Source organism: Ciconia boyciana, chromosome 1 (assembly GCF_034638445.1).
Source record: "Ciconia boyciana chromosome 1, ASM3463844v1, whole genome shotgun sequence".
In the NCBI taxonomy this organism is placed as follows: Eukaryota; Metazoa; Chordata; class Aves; order Ciconiiformes; family Ciconiidae; genus Ciconia; species Ciconia boyciana.
Window position 1 is genome coordinate 32,965,710 of NC_132934.1, and position 25,351 is coordinate 32,991,060.

Below are 25,351 nucleotides of genomic sequence, written 5' to 3' on the forward strand. Positions count from 1 at the left end.
CAGAGTCTTAAAATGTATATATACATTTTCAATCTGTTCTTAAGTAGAAAGTGAGAGTTGAAAGCCTTGTATCTGATAAATACAAGTAGGAAAGTTAGTGAATTTTCATTTTCAGAATATTTAATTTGTTAATTGAATTATCAATTTTTTTTCTCAGGCCCTCCAGGCCCTCCCGGAGGTATAAGAGTAGAAGAAATTAGAGACACTGCTGTAGCACTTACCTGGAGTCGTGGAACAGACAATCATAGCCCTATTTCTAAATACACTATCCAGTCGAAAACCTTTCTGTCTGAAGAGTGGAAAGATGCCAAAACAGGTAAGAGTAATGCTAGAAGTAATAAGGTAAATAGGTTTTAAAGTGTTTGATTGTTGGAAAGTTTGGCTAATCAGAAAATAGTCACAATAAAAGGAAACCAGGGTTGCGATTAATGTCTGCTACAGGGTTTGGGAGCAGGTACTGTCCTATCAGTGTGTTGTCAACAGGTTTGTTCCCAGCACTTGGAGGGCCTGAACTGAATATCAAGAAAGAAATAAAAGAACACGCCAGAGTTTTAACCTGTATTTTGCCTCTTACCTCGTTGCTTGAAAAATTCCATGTCAGCTACTAGAATAATAAAAATTCATTTACAGGTTAATTTGGATGACAAATGGGTGTCCTCATTTCTGTATTTGTTATGCAGAAAGTTGGTTAAAATTGTCTGCTTTTTCCTGGGAGCAGACTAAGTTCCAGTTGCGTTAAAACTGGCACCCCTAGAGAAAACATAGCTAAAATTATCTTTCTAACCACTGGATGTCATTGTTGTGCCACATAATTGCAGCTGAGGAGGCACCTACCTGAACACAGGGCATGCTAATGTATATTTCTTTGCAAGATTTAACATAAATGCATGAATTATGAAAATATTTTTAAACTACTAGTATCTTTGAGTGTTTTATGAAGGATAGCATTGCTACAAGCTATACAGAATGGTCCTATCAATAGGATTCAGTATGCCACCGTAATAAATTATAACTTAAGTCCTTTTCTGTGGAATTAGGGCGTCACATACTCAGCGCTTCTAAATACTAAAAATATTAATAGTTTCAGCTATTGTCTTTCATTTAAGTTGTCCTTTGAAACTACAGAGGTAGATGTCTAAGAAATAGACTTTAACATATTGACCTGAAAATCTGTTACATTTTTAGAGTCAAAAGTTAAAAATACTAGGCCTACTGCCTTAAATCATATTTCTCTTCTAGAATACGTAGTATATGCAGCTCTATTGTATATAATTACGTCTAACAGCTAGCCCTAGTATATGACATGTTAAAGCAGCTTGGAAAATAAAACTAGAAGGATCCCCAGTCCCTTCCTATCTCTTATATCTTGTTTAATAGTTTCTGTAGAATAGATTTCTTTGAACTTTAAAATATAATCAAAGTAGAAATTAGAGCTGTTCAAGTAACCGATTATTTGGTTCAGTAACAAGATACACAGGAGGGAGGATCTTTCTAGACCAGCCTCCACTTTTTTTCAGGATAAATTATATTTTATTTCCTATTCTTTTTTTTTGTTTTTAATTTAAAAAAAAAAAGGAATTGGGAAGAATTTAGTTTATAGGAAGATATAGAAAGAATTTATAAACAGGGGGTGGCAGCTCTGATACTGCTTCCTTTTGTGCTGTGTGTTACTGGAACTAGAAACGTGTGTAGGAGATAGAAGTGTTGGATTCAGATCTTCACTCTGTCTGGTTCAGAGCAGATGCTTGAACCCATCTCTCACTTCTCAGGAAGATTCCCTGCTTGCAGTGTTATAGGCATGACGGGATGCACTTCTCTGCATCTCTGAAGTTCTGCTTCACAGAATTAATGAGAGAGTCATTGAGACATGCAGTCAGACTTTGAGTCTTATCCTGTAGCATGTTGAGTGTGGGATTCACATCTTGAGTGGGACAGGGAGGAATCTAGATTGTTGAATTCCTTTTTTAAGAAGCTAGCAGGCAAGATATAAATTATTAATTTCTGGAAAGTTTAAATTAAGTATTCCAATGCTTTCAAAATCATTGCTTTTTCATTTGAACCACACTGAGTAATTCCGATTAATAGATGATTTCCTCAAAAAGTAGGTAAAATCACCATAGTAACCATCACTGTCACCACTGCAAGCTTTTACTTAATTTCTGGGCTCCTCCCAGTTTGGCTCAGTGTTCACTTTCATATGAAAGCAGCATGATGAACAGTCCAAATCGATCTCTCATCAGTGTTTAGGCTGTCATTTGATGCTGCTAATTTTCAATACGTGGAACAACAAAATGTACTTTGGCATTGCACTTTGGAAATATTGTTGTTATTATTGCTACTACCATTATTCCCAAACCAAATCATTCATCTCAGGTTGCATAATATCGAGTGTGTTTTATGAAAGAAGTGTATTCCACCTGACAGTACAGAAATATATATGAATGGGTTATGTAATAAGTTGTTTACATTTATGTTGCTCTTTCCAGTTAAGGGGATCAAATTCTCATCATGTTGAGTATTCATTATTATTCCGGGAATTTGTGGCACAGTAAGGTTAAATGAAGAGATTGAAAGTAGCCCAGGAAAAGGAATGCCAAATTTATATCATGGCTTGGATGCCGTAGGAGGTTTGCAATGGCTCTATTGACTGGACAGAAAAATAATTTGAGTAAGGATGAGGGAGGGTGATGGGCAGGTGGAAAGAAAATGAAAAGTGTTTTTCTTTCTTCTTCAGAGCCTCACTTTGGAATGAAAACTTTAATGATCATTAGGTAGAGGAAAGTTGTGTCACCATCCAGTGCTCACACTGCTGTGCCTGTTTTTTTTGCAGCCATTGCATTCATATTTTAATTCCAAATCAGCTGCCTTCCCAGTGCAGAATATCTCATTTCTCATCTCCCTCTGAACCCAAGACTGTGATTTGACAAACAACTCTTGGCCCACGCAATAAATGAAAATCCTCTGTCTTTCTATAGCTGCAGACAGCTACAGAAAAAACCCCTATTGTCTGTGAATTGTAGACAGACAGTCATGAGTTACACATTTTATTTATGATAAAGAAGCTCATCCTTATAACAATAATAAGTCTTTTCGCAGGAATTACAAGAACACTTACCCTTATTGGATCAGAACTAGATAGCAAGTTGTAACATGCTTACTAATAAGGTGCACCAAAATATGATGATATTTTATAAACCACTCTTTATCAATTGACCAAACCCTACATTTGGACGTCTAGTCCTTGTCTATATCATGAATTTTTATTTTACTGTTTTTCCATTCCAGATGTCTCATTGCATTTGTCTGTAGGTAAAATGAAATTCTACAACTACAATATGTAATTAGTAAGGATACCTCATAACTACATGTACTTCTTTTGCTAGTTCACACCCAGTTAAAACTTACAAGTCTATAAGGGTTTATCCAAGATAGTGTCTTGGATAAAGACACTTGGATAAAGTTTACAAATTCCCAGTCACTGCTGTGAGTACTCCTTATAAAATGTGGTATTCCTAATGTACAACATCAAGTTTCTTTCAGTTGGCTATGTGTGGTTGCAGAATAGTGGTAGTTTTGCCAAAATCAACCACATTGTTGGCCGACCTTATTGTAAAAATGCTGTTTTCTAAAGTAATTTCTTAATTTTTTTAGAACCATCAGATATTGAAGGAAATATGGAATCTGCTACAGTGATTGATTTAATTCCATGGATGGAATACGAGTTCCGGATAATAGCAACAAACACTTTGGGGACAGGAGAACCCAGTATGCCATCACAGAGAATTAGAACTGAAGGCGCTCGTACGTAAACAGAAAATGTCAAGTTTTTTAATGTGATTCTTAATTTTCACATTGTTATTAATCAGTTTTGTAATTTTGTTTTTTATTTGAAAAAAGCACTCTATAAGATGCAATTCTAGACAATGTATTTTCAGCCACCCACTACTATGGATTTTAGTAAGCAAATACCAGACTGTCCAGATTTGATAGCATCAAAGCAGACAGGAAAGAGTGTGATACAAATGGCAAATTTACCTCCATTGCTGAAACAGAATCATACTGTATCTTTCGGAGATCCCCCACTGTGTCTGTCAATCAGATTGTGTGTGTATGAATGCATGCACATGCTTGGGACCAGGGTACAGGACTTAGGAAAAAACATGCATGTGTTTAACAAGGAAAATGTCCATTTGCTGTTTGGTTTGTATTCTAACTAAAGAATACATGACAGGATGTGTGTTGTACTGGATAATGCCATTTTTCTGTGGTTGAAGGTTTAGTCTTGTGTCTTCGTATTCTATGTCAAAGATGTGACATTATCTGACACAACATATGCCCTTATCAGTCTAATTGCACAGTGTTAAAATCTCAGAGCATATTTAAGGATATCCTTTAGGCTCAGGCTCATCCTTTTTAAATGAATTCTCCAAAATGAGGAATTAGATGTTATTATGCAAGATAATACATGCTGGTTTGACTGTACAAAGGAGATAACAGGAATGCTCTAGGAGGTAATGTATCACTGCAGAAAGACTGTATCCAACAAAGTCTGTATACCAGTATATCCTCTTTAACACATACAAACACCTATCTGCAACCTAGATATATTTACAATTGTTGTCCCATAGCTTGAGATTTGAAAGTAAAAATGCAAAACCAAAGTGTAAAAATTAATTTTTGCAATTACACCTGCTAGGTCATTGCTTTGATTAGATAGTATTTTCAAAATAAAATGTATTTGCATTGCAAATTTCAAAACATTTATTAAAAAAGACCCACATTTGGTCCATTAAAAATTTCATTGTTTAGGGAGAAAGGAAATACAGATTGGTTAAATTAATCTGGATGGGGAAGGAAAAGCCACAGAACTTAATACTAAAGTAAAAGGAAATTACTGCCTATAAAATTGACTGTTAGCATCATATGTTTTATGACTCAACAGCTGTATTTGAAGGCCCAGGAATCTAAATGAGAAATCTACACGTTTCTGGGAGTGCCTCGTGCACCATAGCCATTTTTGAAATGTCAGAAAAGGGACAGAAAGGAAGAGGAGATAATGCTCACAGGTGGAAGTGGTAGTGTCCTGCAGTTTACAGTGTGCCACGTTCATGGTATTTGTTGTAGCCTCCCAAAAAATGGCATATCCTCCAGTTTCGTAGCAGGTTGCAATGCTTTTGCAAGAGGTAGTCTGTTTAGTCTGTTGTCTGATTCCCCATGCACAGCACCATTGTCATCTCTGGCAGACTGTGAGACATTTTTGGTGAAACAAAGCAAAATGTTAATGTAGTCTTCCTAGGCATCAGTCAGCACTTCTTGCCGTGCCAGAGTAGGGTATAAATCAGTAATAGTTTGCAGATGAGCTTCTGTGCTCAAGTGCATTTTCTGCCAGGAGCTGGAATTTGTTATGAGAAGCAACAATAGCATTTGGGTTGCACTGTCAACTTCAAGGGTACTACAGAACCAGTACTGCATGTGCATTTTCGTGTAAATCTGAAGAAGGTAAATATTTTATTGCACAAACAACAACCCGTATCCACACAGTGTAGTTATTTTTAACATTTGTTCTGCGTTAAACAGCAACAAACAGTGTTGCATCTTTGTTGTACTGTATGAGTGACAAATAATGGCTGTTAAACTCAAATGTTATCAGTGTCTTTTTCAGTTTTGAAATCTCTCTTCTTGTAGATAACTGTAATTTCAGTAACATTTTTATTAGCATGCTAAGAATGTGTGCTATGTTTTTTCTTTTTAATGAAATCTGCTTGCTTCATCAATAACACATTTCACAGTGATTTCTTGAAATTCAGTGGCTCAAAGTCTGCTTTTATGTATTTTAGCTTCTGGATGTATTAGAATAATTGTCTATAGCTGTCTGAATTAGTAACCTGATCTTAATGGAGAGAGAAATGTGGGTTTAATCGTTGAGAGAATGAGGGAGATTCTCTGGAAAAGGGTGATTTGTAAAACATTAGACAGTCGTTTTTCTCTTCTCTGGCAGCCTGTGTATCTTCTTTGACTACTATAAGCATTCTAGCAAACCTCTGCTTCTAACTTAGCACTAAAGTTATACGCTTATAATAGATAGTGTGACTGCTGTGTATTTCAGTAATAACAAGGTCGAGTAATAAGTTCAAGCTTCCTCTTGAATTGTCATGAGGATTTTGTTTTCTGGAAGGCCACAAGTAAATAACACAAACCATGCACTGAATGCTGATTTCAATTTCAAATTTATTGTTACATATTTTTATCCTTTCTGAAAACATTGATTTTTCTCTGCTTTGTGTTTCTCCTTAGCTGATCCTCAGAGAAGGCCTCAGCAAACATCTTACTTAAATAGTGGGAGAGCACCTAGGAACTATCCCCTTACTAGCTTGTGACATTCACTGATTAGTGGAGAAAATGCGTGATCATACAAGAATTTTTAACACAAAAAACATGTTCATGTAGATAGGGCAGGTAGCTAATGCATGATCACCTGGAGCATATTTAATGCACTATAGGTAGCCCATCATTTCCTATGTTTTCAGTGGTACTTTGTGTGTCCTTAGTATTGAGTGACAGCAAATAAATACATAAACAACATAGAGGATAGCAATAGAATCATCATACTTAGTGCAAAGAGTCTTACAGAAATGAGAATACAGGACTGATTTCTAATGGAGTCCTTGAGAGTATCCTGCTTTACCACTCAGCTGTGCACTAATGATAGATCAACAGATTTTATTTTATTACACAGAATATCAGTATAAAATGCAATTAGTAAATTGCTAAGTGCTATGCCAGCTTCAGTTCTGAACATCTACCCATTCTGAACATGCCAATCAAGAAGACATGTGCCACTAATCTAGAATAGGCTTAGGATGCCAGTGCTTCAAAGATATATCCATGGGTTCAACAGTACACATTGTGAGTAAATATATTGAAGTAGATGGAACTAATCACAGTCTGTTAAGGTAAACACATGTGCAAGTCCTGGGTGCTTGAGCCCTTGGCATACCAATGTCTGAGGAAGCACAAGAACAATATGCAGTGCTTCTCTTAAGACCTATGAGGAGTGTTCCGTTTCTGAATATTCAATTAAATATTTGTAGAGAATATGGTTGAAAAGAAGAATGATTGCTAGCTATGGTTAGAACTGGCATGTTTCCTGCAGCAGTAGCTATACATTAGTCTTGGCAAGACCACAGACTCTCACAGCTATTACGGACTATCATTATTTTAATTGTGTGTGCCACGTGTGCTCATTGGCCCTGCTGGTAAAAAGAAAAGTAAATAGCCATATTTTTACTGACTGCATACTTTGTAGTCATTTTTCTTGTCTCTTCTATTTTTCTAGCTCCTAATGTGGCTCCTTCTGATGTTGGAGGAGGGGGGGGAAGCAATCGAGAGCTGACAATAACATGGATGGTAGGTATTGCACTGAGATGGCACAAAACCTGTACTTCCTTGTGTCTGATCTAGCTCCTCCTGAAACCCGTGGATGGTTTGTCACTGGCTACTGTGAGAGCAGGATTTGTACACAGTATATATAGGTTTTCAGGCTTTTCTCACAAAAATAGATGAAAAGGAATGAGGAAGAGAATATTTTAGATGTTTATGTATTGGACGTTTCTAAAATATGATCTAAAACATTCTCTGAGTATGTTTCCAAGAGATTGAAACACATAATGACTATGATAATGCATCGAGGTAACTGCATTTAAAAATTCTGCATATTGTATCTTTCTTCGAGCCTTTTTTTAAGTTACAATCTGAATAGCATGCAGATTAGATTACTACAACTAAAAGTATAATGTCTTAAGTATGACTTTAATGTGCTGTGCTCAGATTTATAGGCTTTATAAAAAAAAAAGAAAATAGATTACCATTCTATAAACTAGCCTGTCATAGTTATTAACTGGAGTTTTAAAGAAATTCTTGCATATTGACATTTTATAAGTTTTACTTTATGGTAATGTGACTGGTAACACAAAACAATGTTGCCTCATACCACAATTTAGCCATTCATTGATATCCACGTACTGATGTTGTTGTTCATTTCCTCCAAGCCATTAATTTTTCTGTAATGATTATGTATTAAGCAAAATAAAGAAAGAGGAAAAGGACAGAGATAAAATGTTAATCACAAAAATAATGGAATTAACAGTTCAAAAGATTACAGTGTCTTCAAAAAAGCTTTTCAGTAAGCAAAGTCTTCTGAAAATTTCATCTCTCTCATGTACTGTAGGTATTCAGGCCATGATATTTTGTCTTTAAAAACTCTTGTGTATATATAGCTATATATACAAATGCTGTCTTCATTCTGGTATTGAAGCAATGTTTTTTAAAATTTGCCTATACTGTGGGGAAAAAAATGCTTCTGAAAACAAGGAAGAAGGGAAAAGAGACAAGATAGGAAGAAAGCAAAACCCAGAACAAGAGAGGATAAGAATTTATAAGCAAAGTTGTGGTGTAGGCAAAAGTTGCATGGAAGAGAGAGTTGAAGTCTTCTGAAAGGTATTTGGGAAAGCTAGGGAGGAGAAATAAAACAAAAAAGCCTTTCTGATTCACGTCAGAGCCTATCAGTATCCAGCAAAAACAGAGTTACAGAAGCATTACCTCTGGCAAAGAAAGATAATTAAATGTTATGCTTGAAAAAATTACCAAGTTTATCTTGCTGATGACCTCTCTGTTCGCCTTCGTAGGGATATGAGGAACATAAGGCACATTATGCCATTTGTCCCTTTTGGGGAATAGTTTGTTTCAGATGTAGCAGCTTATTTACCTCTATGAAGAGTGCTTTTTCTTGTGGGAAGTAATATAAAGATGACATAATTCCAACAGCAACTTTGTCATTGTTGTATAGGGATCCTCCTTTTGAATGTACAAATTTTAATCTATATGCTTATTTCCTTCTTTGTACTGAAGGTTGATCATACCTCTTTGGAAAAGTTCTCAAGTGTGACCCAGAAATAGTCAGCCATATGCTTGAGCTAACACATTGGGGCTTTCCTGTGTTTTGTTTTTTTTTTTTTTTAATTCAGTTCAAAATATTTATTCAGTCTTCCTAAGCATTTTAGCAACGAATTTACTTAAAGAAAAAATTTCTAAGTTTCTGAAAAAGGAAGATATACACTTCTGTTAAAATATATTGAAAAGGTTATTTCTTAGTTCCACTAAGAATAGGTTAGGAAGTAGATGTATCCTAATTGGTTTGGTTCTGATCTTTATTTATTTTTGAAGAGCAAAAGTCAAATAAGAACGCATGCAATGGACAGTTGCACAAGACCTAGATTATTTTATTATTTCTTCACAAGTGCTGTCTTATAAAAACTTTAACAACTACTTCTTGCATTGCATGTAAAGACCCATACGTGTGGCATTTTCAATACAATGAAAACTTGGCGGTGACCTCTCGTGGTTTAACCCCAGTCGGCAACTAAGCACCACACAGCTGCTCGCTCACCCTTCTCCCTGCCACCGGTGGGATGGGGGAGAGAATTGGGAAAAAAAAAGTAAAGCCTGTGGGTTGAGATAAAGAAAGTTTAATGGGACAGCAGAGGAAGAGAAAATAATAATGATAACAATAAAAGAATGTAGAAAACAAGTGATGCACGATGCAGTTGCTCACCACCCACTGACCGATGCCCAGCTAGTCCCCGAGCAGCAGTCACTGCCCTGGCCAGCTCCCCCCAGTTTCTATACTGAGCATGATGTCATATGGTATGGAATAGCCCTTTGGCCAGTTGGGGTCAGCTGTCCTGGCTGTGCCCCCATCCCAGCTTCTTGTGCACCTGGCAGAGCATGGGAAGCTGAAAAGTCCTTGACCAGTGTAAGCACTACTTAGCAACAACTAAAACATCAGTGTGTTATCAACATTATTCTTATACTAAATCAAAAACACAGCACTATACCAGCTACTAGAAACAAAATTAACTCTATCCCAGCTGAAACCAGGACAGACCAAATGAAAAAAAGAAAATTATAACCAGGAGAATAGTGACTAATGCAAGATCTGAAGTACAAGATAATTTCAGTCTTTCCTATACGCCCAAGTAGATTTATATTCCCATTATTTCTCTTACTTAATGTCATGCTTTTTACATCTTTTCTGTAATGAGTAGCTCATTTAGTCAGACAAATTAAGCATGGCTTCAAATATTTACTTCCCAAGAATCTTCCACTACTATGTCTAGCAAGTGTTTTTGAATAGAGGCATTAGATTTATGGAGCCTGTCTGACAGACAACAGTATATCTATCTGTAAGGCTAAGATAAAGGTGTATATTGATTCCCTGAAATGTGCTGACATTTGCATATGCTACTCAAAATAGTCCTTAATTAAGAAGAGAAGAACAAAATGGATGGCAGGTTCACATGTTGCTGCCAACCCGCTTTCAGCTTTTGCTATGACTCATAAGCCCAAGTTGAATGAGACAGCCAGAGATGCAATCAAAGCTCTTCTGAGTCTTGTTTTGAAAGAAGAACTGAGAAAGAGAACTGGGAGTGGCATGCCCATTCTTCCTCATTTTTCCCCATTTGTCTTTCCATCTTCCGTTTTGTTTTTCAAAGTTTTTAGTGGATACTACAAACTATTCAGCTACTTATACCTACTTATTATGTGCAGCCATTGGAGGGCAAGCTGCTTTCAACATTTTATTTAAGACCTTCCAGAATATAATTTTTAAATGCCAGTCCTGGCTTTCTAAAGTTTGCTCTGGCTGAAAATCATTCTGAGACTAGGGCCGCATCCAGGCTACTTACTTTAGACATATGAGAAATGATTCTGGTTTATTTTAAGCAGCTACATACAATGATGGATTCAGAAGACGAGCTATCGAAGGTAACCTGGTCCATGAAATCTTTTACTTTTTGAATTGCAAGGTTGCCTGTGAATCTAAATTTAGGTACATGAAGGTATGTTAGCTGTTCTGGGAAACTAGGTATCCAATTTGCACTTGATGTCCAGTCAGACCTGAGGTAGAAAACAAGCTAAGACATGAGTTACCTCATCCAATAGGTACACTCAGAATATGCCTGACACACAGAAAATTAAGCACATAAAATCGATTATCTAGTATTTTTTTTTTCATAGCTGATTTGTAGTTAGAGTCTTCACCTGGTGACTTGTGGTTAGTGTCACAACTAGAGACCAAATGTCCATCTCCTTTTTGGCATGAGGGGTTTCTTGAATTTTATCTGTTGTCAGTCATCTTAATTACCAATTACACTTAAGTAATTCATGTGTTCTCAGAAGTTATGTTGTAGGTAGATGGGTATTTTTCCACTGTCTAAAGCTCTGTTATAATCCAGATTTGACATATATCAGCATTTCACCTGTGTTCCCCAGAAAAGCCAAAGAAGTTATGTATGTAGAGACCTGCAGTCAGCTGCATCAGTCAGTTGTCTTCTGCAACATGGAGTCACGGTTAGAGTACCCACCCAGGAAGCAAGAGGCACTCAGTCTGGAAGATTGCCCATACATATCCTGGGTTCTGGAAGGGTCCCCTAGTCATGGTGTGCTGAGTCCACTTTCCAGTTTTTGATTGAACTGAGCCACTGTTCTGCTAGAGGTGCAGTTAAGTGTGGGGAAAAAAGAACAGCAAGCAAGAGGAAACTACTGGTTACTGAACTCTGCAGATGGTAAATCCTGTTGGATTCTGGGCATTACTCCCACAGCTGGTTTTTGCCTGTATCCAGTGATGATCCCATGCTGAAGCACTGGTGTCTAGGGAGCTTCATCTAGAACCAGCTTTCTGTCCTCAGCCTGCTGAAAGCTGCCTGCTTTTAATATTGCTGTACTGTTATTCTTGTGACTTTAGCACTGATGTTGCAGGATGGTGAAACTTTACAGCAGCAACAGAGAAAACGGGATGCAACAGGATCTGATAGCTGGCACACCTGGGGCAGGGATCACTTAACCTTAAGCTGAGTAAAGGCAGAAATCCCAGCCTTTGGTCTGATTCTGTACATTTCTCTTGGAAGCTTTGTCATGAAGAAAAGAAGTTCCATCATTGTTCATATATCCTTATCAGACATTTTTCAAATTTTGAGTTCCAACATCTGTGTTTGCCTTAATTTTTTTCTTGTTGTATTATGTATACTAGTGTTCTAATCTATGTGTTATGTTTCTGAAGTCAAAACTTAAATGTTTCTATTGTTCCAAAAATTCAGTGAGTTTTCACCAGAATTTTCTTTCTCAGAGAATCTTTGGAGCTCCATTCTAGCTTCATACAAATACAAACATCAAAATTTGTGAGCTAGGGGTTTTTTTGTCTTGTTCCGCTATTAACACCTAAGTTTCATAAATCCTTGCTCAGAATTTCTCCACATATGTTGGCTGAAGTGCTACCGTAGTGGGCAGACACCTAAGGAGAATAATTACTCTGTGTTGCACTGCTCCAGGACCTTTGCCTCAAGATAAGCTATTTCATCTCTGTGAGGTTTACAGTATGGGAAAAGGTGATGCAGGAAGTTTATTTTCAAAGGATGCTTCTGGTCAGCCTTCAGATGCGCTGATGAATGACATGATTTTGGCCCATTGGGTGCACTGTCTAATAGTTGTGGTAAAGGTTCCATGGACTAAGGAGGGATCACTGAATGTAGAGCTTTGGTAAATGAAGTAAAATTCATTATAGCAGATGGTCTTCTGTAATTTTGTATTTTCCAGTATTGCTGGTATAGGAAATCAGCTATAGTTTTAAGAAATATTTCGGATAGGTATCTTTAATGCTCATGCTGAAAGTGGGAGTCATTTCACTTAAATTTTACCAGTTAGAAGCTAGGTAGATAGTCTAAACCAGCAACTGGACCCCCTCCATTGTCAGTGAAAATTGGTAGGATGAATCATTCTTTGAATGTGTCCATCTCTCTTCACCACCTGTGCAAGTTGCCTAGGTGACCAACTTTAGGTAAATTAATATAATTTAGGCCAGCCACATAAATTTTCTCTTCTCTCTCTCTGTTTCACAAGAATATCTATCTCCACACATGCACATGGACCCATATACTTGCACAGTGTGTCTGTGTTACATATCCACTATCACTCCTTAAGGAAGCCTTTTTTGCTAGCTACAGCTGACAACAGTTTTAGTACACAATCAGTCTTGTTTTCTTCCCGTAGGAGATAACATGATGTGTCTTGCACTGAGTTTGGATGAGGAACAAGATCTTAAAATATTTTAGTAGCAGATATGCTACTACTGCAGATCTGCATAATGAAGCTGATGTATTTTTAAAGGAAGATGGTGTATTTTTAAAGGGGCTGGAGCAAACTGTAGAAGCAAACCAGGAGAAAATGGAACTTTAGTTCAGTGTTTTACAATGCGCATATCGAGGCTTTCTGTACTGTTTATATTTCATTAGAGATCCATTTGTTTAGCTGGCTACAAAAAGTAATGTTTTATCTTTTGCCTCTTCAGCCTTTATCAAGAGAATACCACTATGGCAATAACTTTGGTTATATAGTGGCTTTCAAGCCATTTGGTGAGAAAGAATGGAGAAGAGTTACAGTTACTAATCCTGAAATTGGCCGGTATGTCCACAAGGATGAATCAATGCCACCTTCAACCCAGTATCAAGTAAAAGTGAAAGCTTTTAACAACAAGGGGGATGGACCATTCAGTCTCACTGCTGTCATTTATTCAGCACAAGATGGTGAGTAAAGGTTCCAGATAAGTTTTACACTGAGGGCCCAGTACATCAGTAGAGAGAACCTGGTCCTTGACACTGATCGATATAGCAACATACACCTTCAGCAAGGAGGGTATATATTGCTCATACAAAACACTTGCAATTGTTCTGAATAAACAACTTTAGACTCTATTTTCTGTGGGATGCAGAGCACTTGGCTGTACTTGATGTCTGAATGAACGATACACAGAAGCATTCAAGATTTTTCAGACAGCTTGTTAAAAGATTTAAGAATTTTAAAAAAAGAAATTCTGATCTTCATATCTGTTACCTAAAACATTTGCATCATTATCCAGCAATGTCTCTGTGATCTTAATACAAGTATTTAGTATATGTCTGCATTTTTTCTTCTTACAGACCACACTAAAGCCTATTATTCTAGTAGATCAGTATCAGAATTTAGCCCAAAACTTGTGAAGGAATGATAGTTCAGTTGTATCTAGTTACATTTCAAGCATGTTTAGAGTCTAATATAAATTATCCCTGCCACGTTCTTTATTCTGGTTTTGATGTTAGACCTAGCAAGTGAATAATTTAATGAAAACCTCTTTGACATTTCACTAAAATCTTTTTCTTCATTCTTGCTGGAATTATTTCACATGCTGTGATCTTTAGGATTCAAGTTTAAATGACATTTCCAAACTTAGCAGGAGAGAGGAAGCATTAGAAGAAGGTTTACATTAAATCAGAATATCCTAATTGCAACATAATTACTCAAGTCTGTTTTAAAAAAATATGGTTTATTAATTTCTGCCAGAAACCCAAAGAATTGCTCATATTTTTCTTTCCATAGAGCAGAATCTTCTTCACAAAGTCAACAGATGCAGACCAAAGATCCAAGAGGAGGGATATGATAACAAGGCCACATTCTCACACTTCCAACTCTGTTCTTTACTCTGTGTACTTTATGGGAGATTTATGTTCATGGTTCCCATTAGCACTAATGGGAACTTTGCACACAAATCACCCACACACAGAGAAAAGATAAAATAGTCCTTTTGTTTCTTAAGATAATTCAGGATTCAAGCTAGTAACACTTAGCTATCTGAAGAGGTTAATGCTAATCCTTTTTCTCAGAAAAGCGTACCTTAGGATATTGTCTTCAACAGCTGCTGCAGCAACAGAACAGTTGTTTTTGCAATTGTATAAATAAGTTAGTAAATAACTATGGTGTAATAAAAGCCGTATCTGCCAAATAACATTTCAGTATCCATCCTTTCTCAGAGACATTATCGACAGCTGACTGATAAGCTCCCATGTGTTTATGTTAGGATTATACTAACCGTGTCAGGGATGGGAGTGTGTTTGTATAGCTCTCTAAGTTCAGAGGCATGGCAGAGCCTAGTAGCTCCAAAAGACAGAAGAAAAGCAAATGTGCAGTAGTGCCAGCTTCCAGATAAAGAAGTCACTTCAGTGGCTGCTGATGTTCTAACATAGACTTTAGCAAAGTCCAGACACTTGATAGAAACACTTGTGGTTAAATGTTGCCAGATCCAGACAGCAAAAGGAATAGAAGCTCAGTGAACCTACTTCTTTTCTTTGATTTCAAGCACAAGAGTCACCAAAACAGTCAGATTCACGATGCTCCAAACCTTACTAGTAGTGCTGACAGCTTCTGTGCAGAGCTATGACCCTGACTACTGACCATATCAAATCCAGGAACTTCAGGGAGGGTTAGAAGGAATTTTTCCAGTAGGTGTAATGAAAGTTACTCCAAAGAACGTTCTGCAGAGTTTTCTGCTGGCATCAGGACTTCTGTAGAGTCACCTCAGTACCTTGTAGCATGCTTACTGGCCCCCAGCCTTAGCTTTGTATAGTTACGCTTAGAAGATAATTGTGTGATGACCACTATGTTTTCAGTGAAGAGAACATATTGTGAGGCCCACATGATTGCTTCTTTTATTGGTAGAATTACTGAATTAGAAGTCTGGAGAAAAGCAGCTGATGTCATCTTTCTGGCAAAATACTTATAGAACATAAATGCCAAATAGGGATATAAATTATTTGGAGCTCATAAACAAGCATAAGCAGATGGAGTATTGTTTAGAGTATCGTATCAGCAAAATCCCTGGCAGTTGGAACTTTTCAACATGAAACATTCTAGCAAATTCTGTAATTGATACAATGGAGAAGAGTGAGTGATTTGGGAATAGATTAGATGATCACATCTATTCCACCTGTATTTCTGTACCTCTGAATCAGCAAGTGATATTACTACTGTCAGACAACACAAATTCTCCAGGGTATTAGTGAGATTTTAAAGCAATATGGTCATACAATATTCCGTACATACATAAATATAATGACAGCATTTCCACTAAGTTGTGTATTTTGTAATATATCTATGTGTGTCTAGTTATAACTGTGGGCATCTTTATTCACTTTAGTGACTGGGGAATGTCTTTGTTCCCACATGTTTTAAGCCAAGTTCCATATCTGACAACTACTAGTCATACCTGCCATTGCTAGTAGTGAGTAATGATTGCTAGTAATGAGTGCACAGGCCGCTTGCTTATCTAAATTCCTGTCATTGTGAAAACAATTTTGCAATAATGTATCATTTTTTAATTATACATTTGCATTATTAACAGTCATTGAAAGACAATTACAAAAAGTAACTTTGCATATAAGATTATTTTGTTACCTAGGATACTTTTCATGAGAGATGTAACTGATTTTTTTCTTAACAGTGGCTGTTTTGATGCATAGTTGACTGGATGCCCAGTTGGAAGATTAAGTATATGAAAGCTTTCCTCAGCTGAGGCTGCCATGCCTGTCTGTTGCAACTTGTTTCAAAAGATTCGCGACAGAGAACTGTTCTTAGCTTATCTTTTATAGACATGGCTAAGTTTATGCCTTTTTAAATTCCTTACCTCACTTAAAATGCAAGCAACAGTGAAATTAACAGCTTCTTATAATTAAACTAGAACTTAATATTCTAAGCCCTGAATAAGCATACCACATTATAATGGTCTTTATTCTGCATTGGCTGGTGTCCAGAACTAAGAACACAAAAAAAATCAACTTTGTGATATATGCATAATAGAAGGGTGCTTTTGGATTATTTCACACCTATGTTCAAGTTTATATGTGCCACTGGCCAGCTCTATATCTAATATCTGGTCTCATAAAAACTCTGTATCATCATGACTAAGTGACATGCACATAAATATTTGTGTGTAGATAGCTTAAAAAATCTGATGTACATAATCTGTGAGCTGCTGTCCAATTTAGTAAAAGATCACTGGATGCTTCATTCTATTTATCAAAGCCTGTTTTTAATTTACAGAAATTTCAGCATGGAGTCTGTTGAAGCATAAAAATACATAGTCTGAGCCAAGTAATAGAATCATTGCTTTGTTTTTATAGAGTCATTTCCCATACAGATCATGACTGAATTTAAAGTTTACTCAAGTCAAAACAGATTAAAGACTAACACACTTGGCCCCCTGATACCAAGAAAATAATAAGAAATGCAAGCAAGTATAACAATATCACTGGATGAGATGATTGGATATTTAACATGTGTTTCGTCTTCCAGCTCCAACTGAAATACCTACAGATGTGAGCGTAAAAGTTTTGTCATCTTCTGAAATGTCTGTTTCTTGGCACCATGTTTCTGATAAATCTGTGGAAGGATATCAGGTGAGTCTAGAGGTGACACTGTGTATCTTCTCATTCATTTAATTTCAGTAGGTAAACACAAGGATAATTCCTGCTCTAGCATTCTGTCTCTTAGGGTTCACTTCTCTTTAGTTGACGTTTGCTGTACAGATTTCACATCCTGAGAAACATTATTTTTCTTGCTATGTACCTCATTACTAAAACACATTAACACAGTGTTAACGCATGTTAAAAAAACATGGTAACACAGTTTGTGCTCACTATTCAACTGAAAAAAGCATCATTATTTCATAAAATAATCTTGTCTCTGTATGTTACATAATTGAATGCCTATCTCTACCTTCTCAAAATATATTGAGATTAAGTTTTGGGTGTGATTGACAACATGGACATGAAATTGTAACTAACTCACAGCCTATTTAAATTCTCAGCAGTTATTAAAATAATTCACCCACAAATCCTATAGTAAGTGGGACCAGGTGACAAATGCCCAGAATCCAGTATAACAGAGACAGTGCTATTGTGCAAGACAATGTTTTGTTCATGGTTTCTATTCTCCACATGAAAAAGAGCTTCAAGGTATGTTCATCTGGTCCAAGACTAGGTGGTACTACTGGTAAAAATTGTTCTTGTCCTTGTACAAATATGACAACAGCCACAGGGTGCGTGCAACCAGAAACGGCCACGTAGTACTCCAGCAGGGAGGTCTTAACATCATCCACGCACAGTGGATGCTGACGAACTCTGCAGTGTGCAGACGGCTCACTTTGGCTGCTCTCCAAAATAGGGATTTGGGTCTTAGTTTGTTAGTGACTTGCTTTGTGATTTAAGTTGTTGGCTGCTTGATGGTAGCCTCTATGTTCCAAAATGAGCACATACAACTGTGGAGTAACCTCACAGAATGTATTTCTATGACTGAAATCTATGAATAAATGTTCTTTTAATTAGTAGTACTTGTTTCTATATTTCCTGATCTCTGTTTCTGTCGCCATGAGATTCATGTAGTATTTTTGGGATACTGTAACAAGATCATTGCGAAGATCTCAATAGGAACTAGCATAGTGTCCCATATAAAGCTTGATTCTACACGGTACACACATAAAGTTTTAAAATTACAAGCAGAGGACACTGAGGTTTGAAATTAAGACACTGACATCAATGGTAATTCCTAATTTACTAAAGCAGCCCACTGATTTGGTGTTTCATAGGGATTGTGAGGCTAGAATAGGATAGACAAATTCATGTTTGTAACTTGAGAGCCGGGTGGAGTGCCCAGATCTGTGAGCTCAAGCAAGCCAGCCATGTAGCAGTGTTGCACTCCCGAGCTGGACAGTCTGCACAGAAACTGGGCACAAAGCCTGTGCACCCTGAATAATCAGAACAGACACTTGTCAGGCACACACCAGGGGATTTGTGGGACTGTGGAGAGAGCAGCAACAAGGAGAGCACTGGAGAGGTTGGGATTGCAGTGGCGATAAAGCATGACAATGGATGCTGAGAGTTGTAATGGGGAAGGGAGTAGGAAGGCTGGAGGGGTGAGGATGAATAGGGAAAGTACATGGTGGGAGAACATTCCCATAGGCAACCCACTTGGGCCATTTTAAAAATTTTACTTTATTTTACATAAAGCCATCTGAATTGCTGTCAGAGGACATCAGGGAAAGAAGGGAGGGAAGAGGATTCAGCAGGAAAGAACAGGATCCATGGAACAGTGAATAGAAAAAAGGAAGAAAGTTGGAAAGAAGCATGGAGGATCTTTGGGCTGAAAAGAGAATAACTGGTGTTCTGAAGAAAGGTGGGATACCCTGGGAAGGGGTGGAGAGCTCTGTTTCACAGAATATAGAGGTGCGGGGTGTGGCCTTATTTTGATAGCTGGATAACTTCGTCCACTCATTCCTAGAGAAGTACTACACTTCCACAAATCCAGTATGAACTGGGTGGCTTGAGTATGTAAAGTGAGCACTGGCATTAGAATGAATTTCTTCTCTTTTTTTCTCTTTTTCTAAAGTAACCTTCTAGTTATCAGGACTGTGGAAAAAAGTTCCCATCTGGCTACACAATAAACAGACTGATAGGCATGAATTAGTGCCCCATGGAGCTCAGTAAGGTGTTCATTCTGAGATCTTTTTCTCTAGAGCAAACCAGCCTCATTCTAGTAGTGGGGAAAGCAGCAAAAGGCAAGCCTGTGCTTTTACACTGAGGGCAAAAAGAAAGTCTCGTGCTCCTGAAGATCACATCTCCCATCACTCCTGAAGAAGCCATGGTACAGAGCAAAAATAGAGCGGGCTCTTCTGGAAGGTCAAGGCTGTAGATAGCTTTTGTGAAGTTACAATACAGGTTGTGGGGGAAGAAGCACTCAAACTACATTATAAAATTCCAGTGGATATGTCTGGAAAGCTCTATCTTTATAGGTGTCAAGAAATATTCCAATATTTATTTTTTAATTACTGCTCAGCTGTAACACAAGTTGGCAAAATCCCTCATTCACCAGAACACCTTCTCAGTTTCATTTTGGTCTTTATTATTACCTGAAAATTGCATAATTGACCTTTTAAATGCTAGAGTTTAAGAGGTGGGAGTACTCTCAGCAAAGTACCTGAAGGTATTTCACTGTAACACAACACTTTTCACACCAGGAGGAGTCAGATTTTCTTGACACTAATGCATACTGTCAGGATCACTGCCCTCATGGTGATGAGTGTGAGCTGATACATTTTGCCATTACAGAGGAGTATCCTCAGCTGACACTTAAAGAAGAGATAAAGTATGAAAACTATTCCATCCATATAGAGAATTTAAGATTTATGAGTTCTTGCTATAGCCTGCTAAAAGCCACAGCTCTTCAGTGCATGCAGTACCAAAGACACTATCTGTAGTTCCTGCTGCTTCTATGCAATAGATACATGTTTATTTTATTAAACAAATTTATCACTATTCACCACCATTGTCCCTTGTTTACTGAAATATGCTACTAGCATTCTTTCTTAGTATGAGTAAAGTATCTCTTTTATGTCTCTCCTATGTAAAACTTCCATGAATATGAGAGCTGTTGTTTCATGACACTTAGAGAAAAAACTTCTTATGCATTTCAGTATATTAAAATTTGAATAGAGGAGAGGACCATGAAAGAGTGTTTTTCCCTGATTTCAGCGCAGAAGGCTGTACTAATTCATGATGGCTAAGGCATTCCCTTCCCACAGATCACTGCTGGCTTATCTCCTACAACAAACTCTAGAACTGGGGTGAAATACCCTCCCGTGTCCCCTGGGGATTCCTTGTCTATGGGTTACCCTAACAAGGTAAATGCAGAGCACCAGGAAAAAGCAGACTGTCCGGGATTATTATCCAAGCTCTTTAATAAAAAGAGAGACGCTACTGAGCAAAGTGGGAAAATGTGCTGTCTTGAAGCAACGGGGCAATTAATTCTAGTATCACTTCCACAGAGGCAGGAGAGTGAAAGAAATTTCCAGGTTATTTCAAGAGACTTTTAAAGTATTTAAATAATAAGTGGGAAGAGAAATGTAGGAATAGCATAAAGGAGACAGTACTTTTTCTTAGCTCTTAAGGCAGTCATCTTATTTCAAATTTTTTTTCCAAGAGTAGTTACAATGATCCAATATGTAGATATGACTGTATATTAAATGAAGACGTGAAGAAGAACATTCTGAGTGTGTGACACACAGCTCACACACTATAGGATTAGTTAAGTCCACAACATCGCTGCCAAGAACAATAGTATTTGGGATTTAAATTTAATTTAATTTTTAAATTATATTACTTCTGCCTGAAATGTAATATGCTCTCAGTGAAGTAATTTACATTTTCATTCATTGTTCTCGCTTGTCTTGTTTGGTATTGTATATTACTTGTTATATTAGGCCCATAGCACCACTGTAGTGCAAATGAACTACTCCTACTAGTAGGAGTGTAGAAAGTTTTGCAAGTCAGAGGTATTCGAAGGCTTCCAGCATATGCCCCATGATTAACAAAAGCTTCCCATAAAATGTGTTTACCATAAAGTGTGTTATCTTCAGGTAAAGCAGGTACTTAATTAACATAATAGAACATACTAAAAATGAATTAATTAGTCTTCAATGGCCAGTTAATATCAACAACAAAGCTACCATTGGTCCTGTCGTAGCTAAGAAACTTTTGGCCACCTAGAACTTCACACACATCCCTTTACTGCAGGCTAGAAACTTGTTTGAACTTAGGGACAGATAGACATGATGTCCTGTAGCTCCTGATGTACATGCCCTCTCACACTTGAGTCAGCCACTTACAGTTAACAGCTTATGGTATACAGCTGGTTGCATTCAACGACAGCAACTTATCTACAACAGTTTGTTAATAATAATCATATAAAAAAAATCTGACTTGAAGATCATAATCAGACCTTTAGGTGAAATGACTGACGGTTTCAGATCCATGCCAGTTTGAAACCATTCATCAAGTGGAGGTTACTACCTTGCTGCAGAAGCCTGCAGGATGGATTGGGTGCACATTCCTCACTCATTCTGGGGCAAAGGCTGTTGACTCAGTAAAATAGCCACCTCGATAAGTGGGAATTTCATGAGTGTGAGTGCCTAAATTACAGTAAACTGATGTTTAGGATGCTAGTGGCTTAAAATTCCAAAACACTGTGCAGGACATATATTTATATAACTAAAAATTACCCATTCGTGCCTGCTGAAAGGCAGGTATGCATGCCATATTTAAAAACGGGAGCCAGTTTGGCCTGCAGATACAATATGATTCTCTCTACACTAGGAAAGAGTGAGAAAAGCCATTATGATATGGTCACATTTATAATAACCAGAATATGAGTAAACTCTAACACTGGTGGGCAAGACTGAGGCAACAAACTCTGACAAGAGACTTTAGTATTTAAAAGAGAGTATCCTCTGTGTAGTGATATTGACTGTTACCATGTCCAAAGACATTTGAAGTAGGTGAAGAGAAATCCTCTGCTGCACCACTCTTCATTCAGCCACAGTGCATGGTCTGAGGTAAAACAAATGTTTTTATTATGCATTTTAATATAAATGTGAACAGGAGAAAATGAGGGCTTGCCAAGGAAGGGTTGTGCCCATAATTTGTAAAGAGGAGAACTGTGATATTAACATCTTGACAAACTATCTACTCTTCTAACCTATTCCTTCAATGACGTTTCCAAGGAAAACTAATGTCAGCAGAACAGAAGATTAAAGCAGTTGCTATTTAAAAGATAAAATAACAGGATACCTGATGTCACTAGTCAAATCTGGCAAAGCAAGATTTTTCCTAGAGCCTGAAATTACCAACATTAACCTCTTCCTGAAAAGATTTTAAAAGGCCCTCATGTAGCATATCCAAAAATCATTATGAAGACAGGCAGAAGCCGAGCAGAAATGCTGAGAGTAAAACCACTCAAAACCAAAATGTAATGGGCATGGCTTTCTGCTCTTTCAGGTTAGTGCAGTAATTTAGTCTTACGCAAATGGTTATAAAACAGGCAAAACCCAGAGACTGACAGTGTTTTACTCTCACTTGCATCTCACAAGGCCACGCAGAACAGGACCCTGTCTATGTGACACACCTATGAAATGGCATCACTCCATAGGAATTACTCTCTTTTAAACTGGTGCTTTGTAATGTGTAATGAATTAAAGTAGAATGGAGCAATTTCTTGGAAAAAAAAACTCACAGAATTTCTGTGTACAGTTAATTGACTTTGGGTTTTAAGATGTTACAAGCTTACATTGATGCTTTTCCCATAGTTCAAGCTTTTTCAGGTTCTTTCTCATCTGCTTTGACAAATGTCATATTGTACTATGAAATCTGATTGAATTTAGCCAAAGAACTTTACAAAATGGTTAAGTACATGTATCTAGACCTGCACATACAGATAACATGACTGAATACTTCTCATTCCCTAGATAGAAGTACAAAAGGATTAAATTTGTAAGACATTTTAAACAAAATATTGTGAAAACATTAGCAGAGTTTAGTCTACACTGTAGTGTAGGAAAACAATATTGAAGTTCAGAGTAAATGCTCAAACAAAACAAGAAGAAAATAGTCTTGTTCTCTGAAGGCATTATCCATCTCCCAGACTTTGAATGACTTAGCTGAGAACAAGTTAAACCACTGTGAGAAAAAGTTTAATAATAAAATCTGAATTTGTGTCTATTTCTTTATGTCTTTATACAACTTGGTTAAAGTCACAGCCTGTAGGAGGAATTCCATGCTATTGCTGTTAGAGTTCTTTGAGCTTGCTTATTACCCAGAGTATGCAGTATAGAAATACCCAGTGTACATAATTTTTTATAAACTTTCTTTTTGACTAAATATGCTGAATTTAATCATTGAAGTTGATTGCTTACAGATTCGTTACTGGGCTGCTCATGATAAGGAAGCAGCTGCACAGCGGGTACAAGTGAGCAATCAAGAATATTCAACCAAACTGGAAAACCTGAAGCCTAATACTCGCTACCATGTAGATGTTTCTGCCTTCAATAGTGCAGGCTATGGACCTCCCAGTAGAACCATCGATATTATTACCAGGAAAGCACGTAAGTAAATGGAGTGTTGTTACGTATAATGTCATGTATTTCATTGTTGCATGTTGCATCATGTCCATCATGTCTTCAAACTTGGCTTCTCATTCTTATACCCAATGTTCTCCCTTTATGTTGTATTGGTTCTTGGTCTGAAAAGTTCTATCAAGGCTCTCCTTTCTCACTTTTGTTGCCATGTGCAATGTGGTTATCTTATAAAAGGTGGTAAGGAGACACAGATTATAGGCTCACAGGATAATTCAGGCTGGAAGGGGCTCGGAAGGTCCAACCTTCTGCTCAAAGCAGGGTCAGCCACAAGCTCAGACTGGGTTGCTCAGGGTCCTGATCCAGCTGGGTCTTGAAAACCTACAGGAATAGAGACTGCATGACCTCCCTCCCTGGGAAACTTGTTCCACTCTCTGACTGTTTTTCCTAGCATCTAGTATGAGCCTCTTTTTGTTAAGTTTGTGCCTTTTGTCACTCATCCTTCTGCTGTGCACCATTTTGAAGAGCCTGGCTCCATCTTCTTAATAACCTCCCTGTAAGAACAGACAGGTGCCTCTTGGGCCCCCCCCCAAAGCAGTCTCTTCTCCAGGGTGAACAAGCCTAGCTCTCTCACCCTCCCTTCACAGGGCAAGTGCTCCAGCTCCCCACCAGGTTGCAGGTTGGTGGCCCTCTGCTGAACTAACTCCAGATTACCAGTGTCTTTCTTGTACTGGGGAGCCCAGAGCTAGACATGATATTCCAAGTGCTGAACAATTCAGATCAGCTATTACTTAGACAGCTATAGCCTGGCTTTCTGTTTAATCAATAGCAAGAAGTATTATATTTTAACTATTAAAATGTGACCAATTGCCTTTTTCATTAACAGTAGAGGGAGCCAGGATCAGGCAGCCTTGAAAAGTGAGTGATCTGAATCACGCCCTTGAATTTACATGCCATAATAGGTTTCTGAATATAGCCTCTGACTTAATGATGATACCTAGCACTAACATACGCTGAGAAATGTTCAATTAAGAAACACATCTTGTGTATTTAAAACACGCTTATATGGGCTGAAAATATGTACAACTAATTTGAGGATTTCTGTCAGTAAATAGTGTATTGCGCAACTTGGACCTGCAGGGTTCATTTGTGTTGAATAAGAAGACTCAATTTTTATAAGCTTATTGTGTGAAATATAATTAATGGTTTCTGCAGGGGGGTACTCTGATTTCTACTGAGTTAAATGCCATAGAAATGCCTTTAAATGGTCAATTAAATATTTAATCTCAATGAATAAATATGACTTAAGCCACATTTCTGGGAGGTTCTGAACATAGTTATGGTTGCATGCCAGCAAACACACACGGTCAGCAGCATAGCGAAGGGTAATGTTGGCCACTTCCATTCTGGCAACACAGAAGGGCAAGCCCACAAAGCAGCCACTGCACAAGCCATACAAAATTGCCTGGCTGGAGCTGTAGCTGTTCATTCTAGGAAGGAGACTATCCTTTAATCATATAAAGATCAGCCATA

The 25,351-nt window shown here is 37.5% G+C and overlaps 1 protein-coding gene across 1 annotated transcript in view; it reads left to right on the forward strand.

The window, feature by feature from the left end:
- Nucleotides 1-25,351, forward strand: part of CNTN1 (contactin 1) — a 99,168-nt gene that overhangs the window by 53,602 nt on the left and 20,215 nt on the right. Inside the window, exons 14-19 of the mRNA XM_072875070.1 lie at nucleotides 158-316; nucleotides 3,652-3,801; nucleotides 7,337-7,407; nucleotides 13,400-13,634; nucleotides 17,212-17,315; nucleotides 23,662-23,848. Coding sequence (XP_072731171.1) covers nucleotides 158-316; nucleotides 3,652-3,801; nucleotides 7,337-7,407; nucleotides 13,400-13,634; nucleotides 17,212-17,315; nucleotides 23,662-23,848 — 906 coding nt within the window. The remainder of the gene's footprint in view (nucleotides 1-157; nucleotides 317-3,651; nucleotides 3,802-7,336; nucleotides 7,408-13,399; nucleotides 13,635-17,211; nucleotides 17,316-23,661; nucleotides 23,849-25,351) is intronic.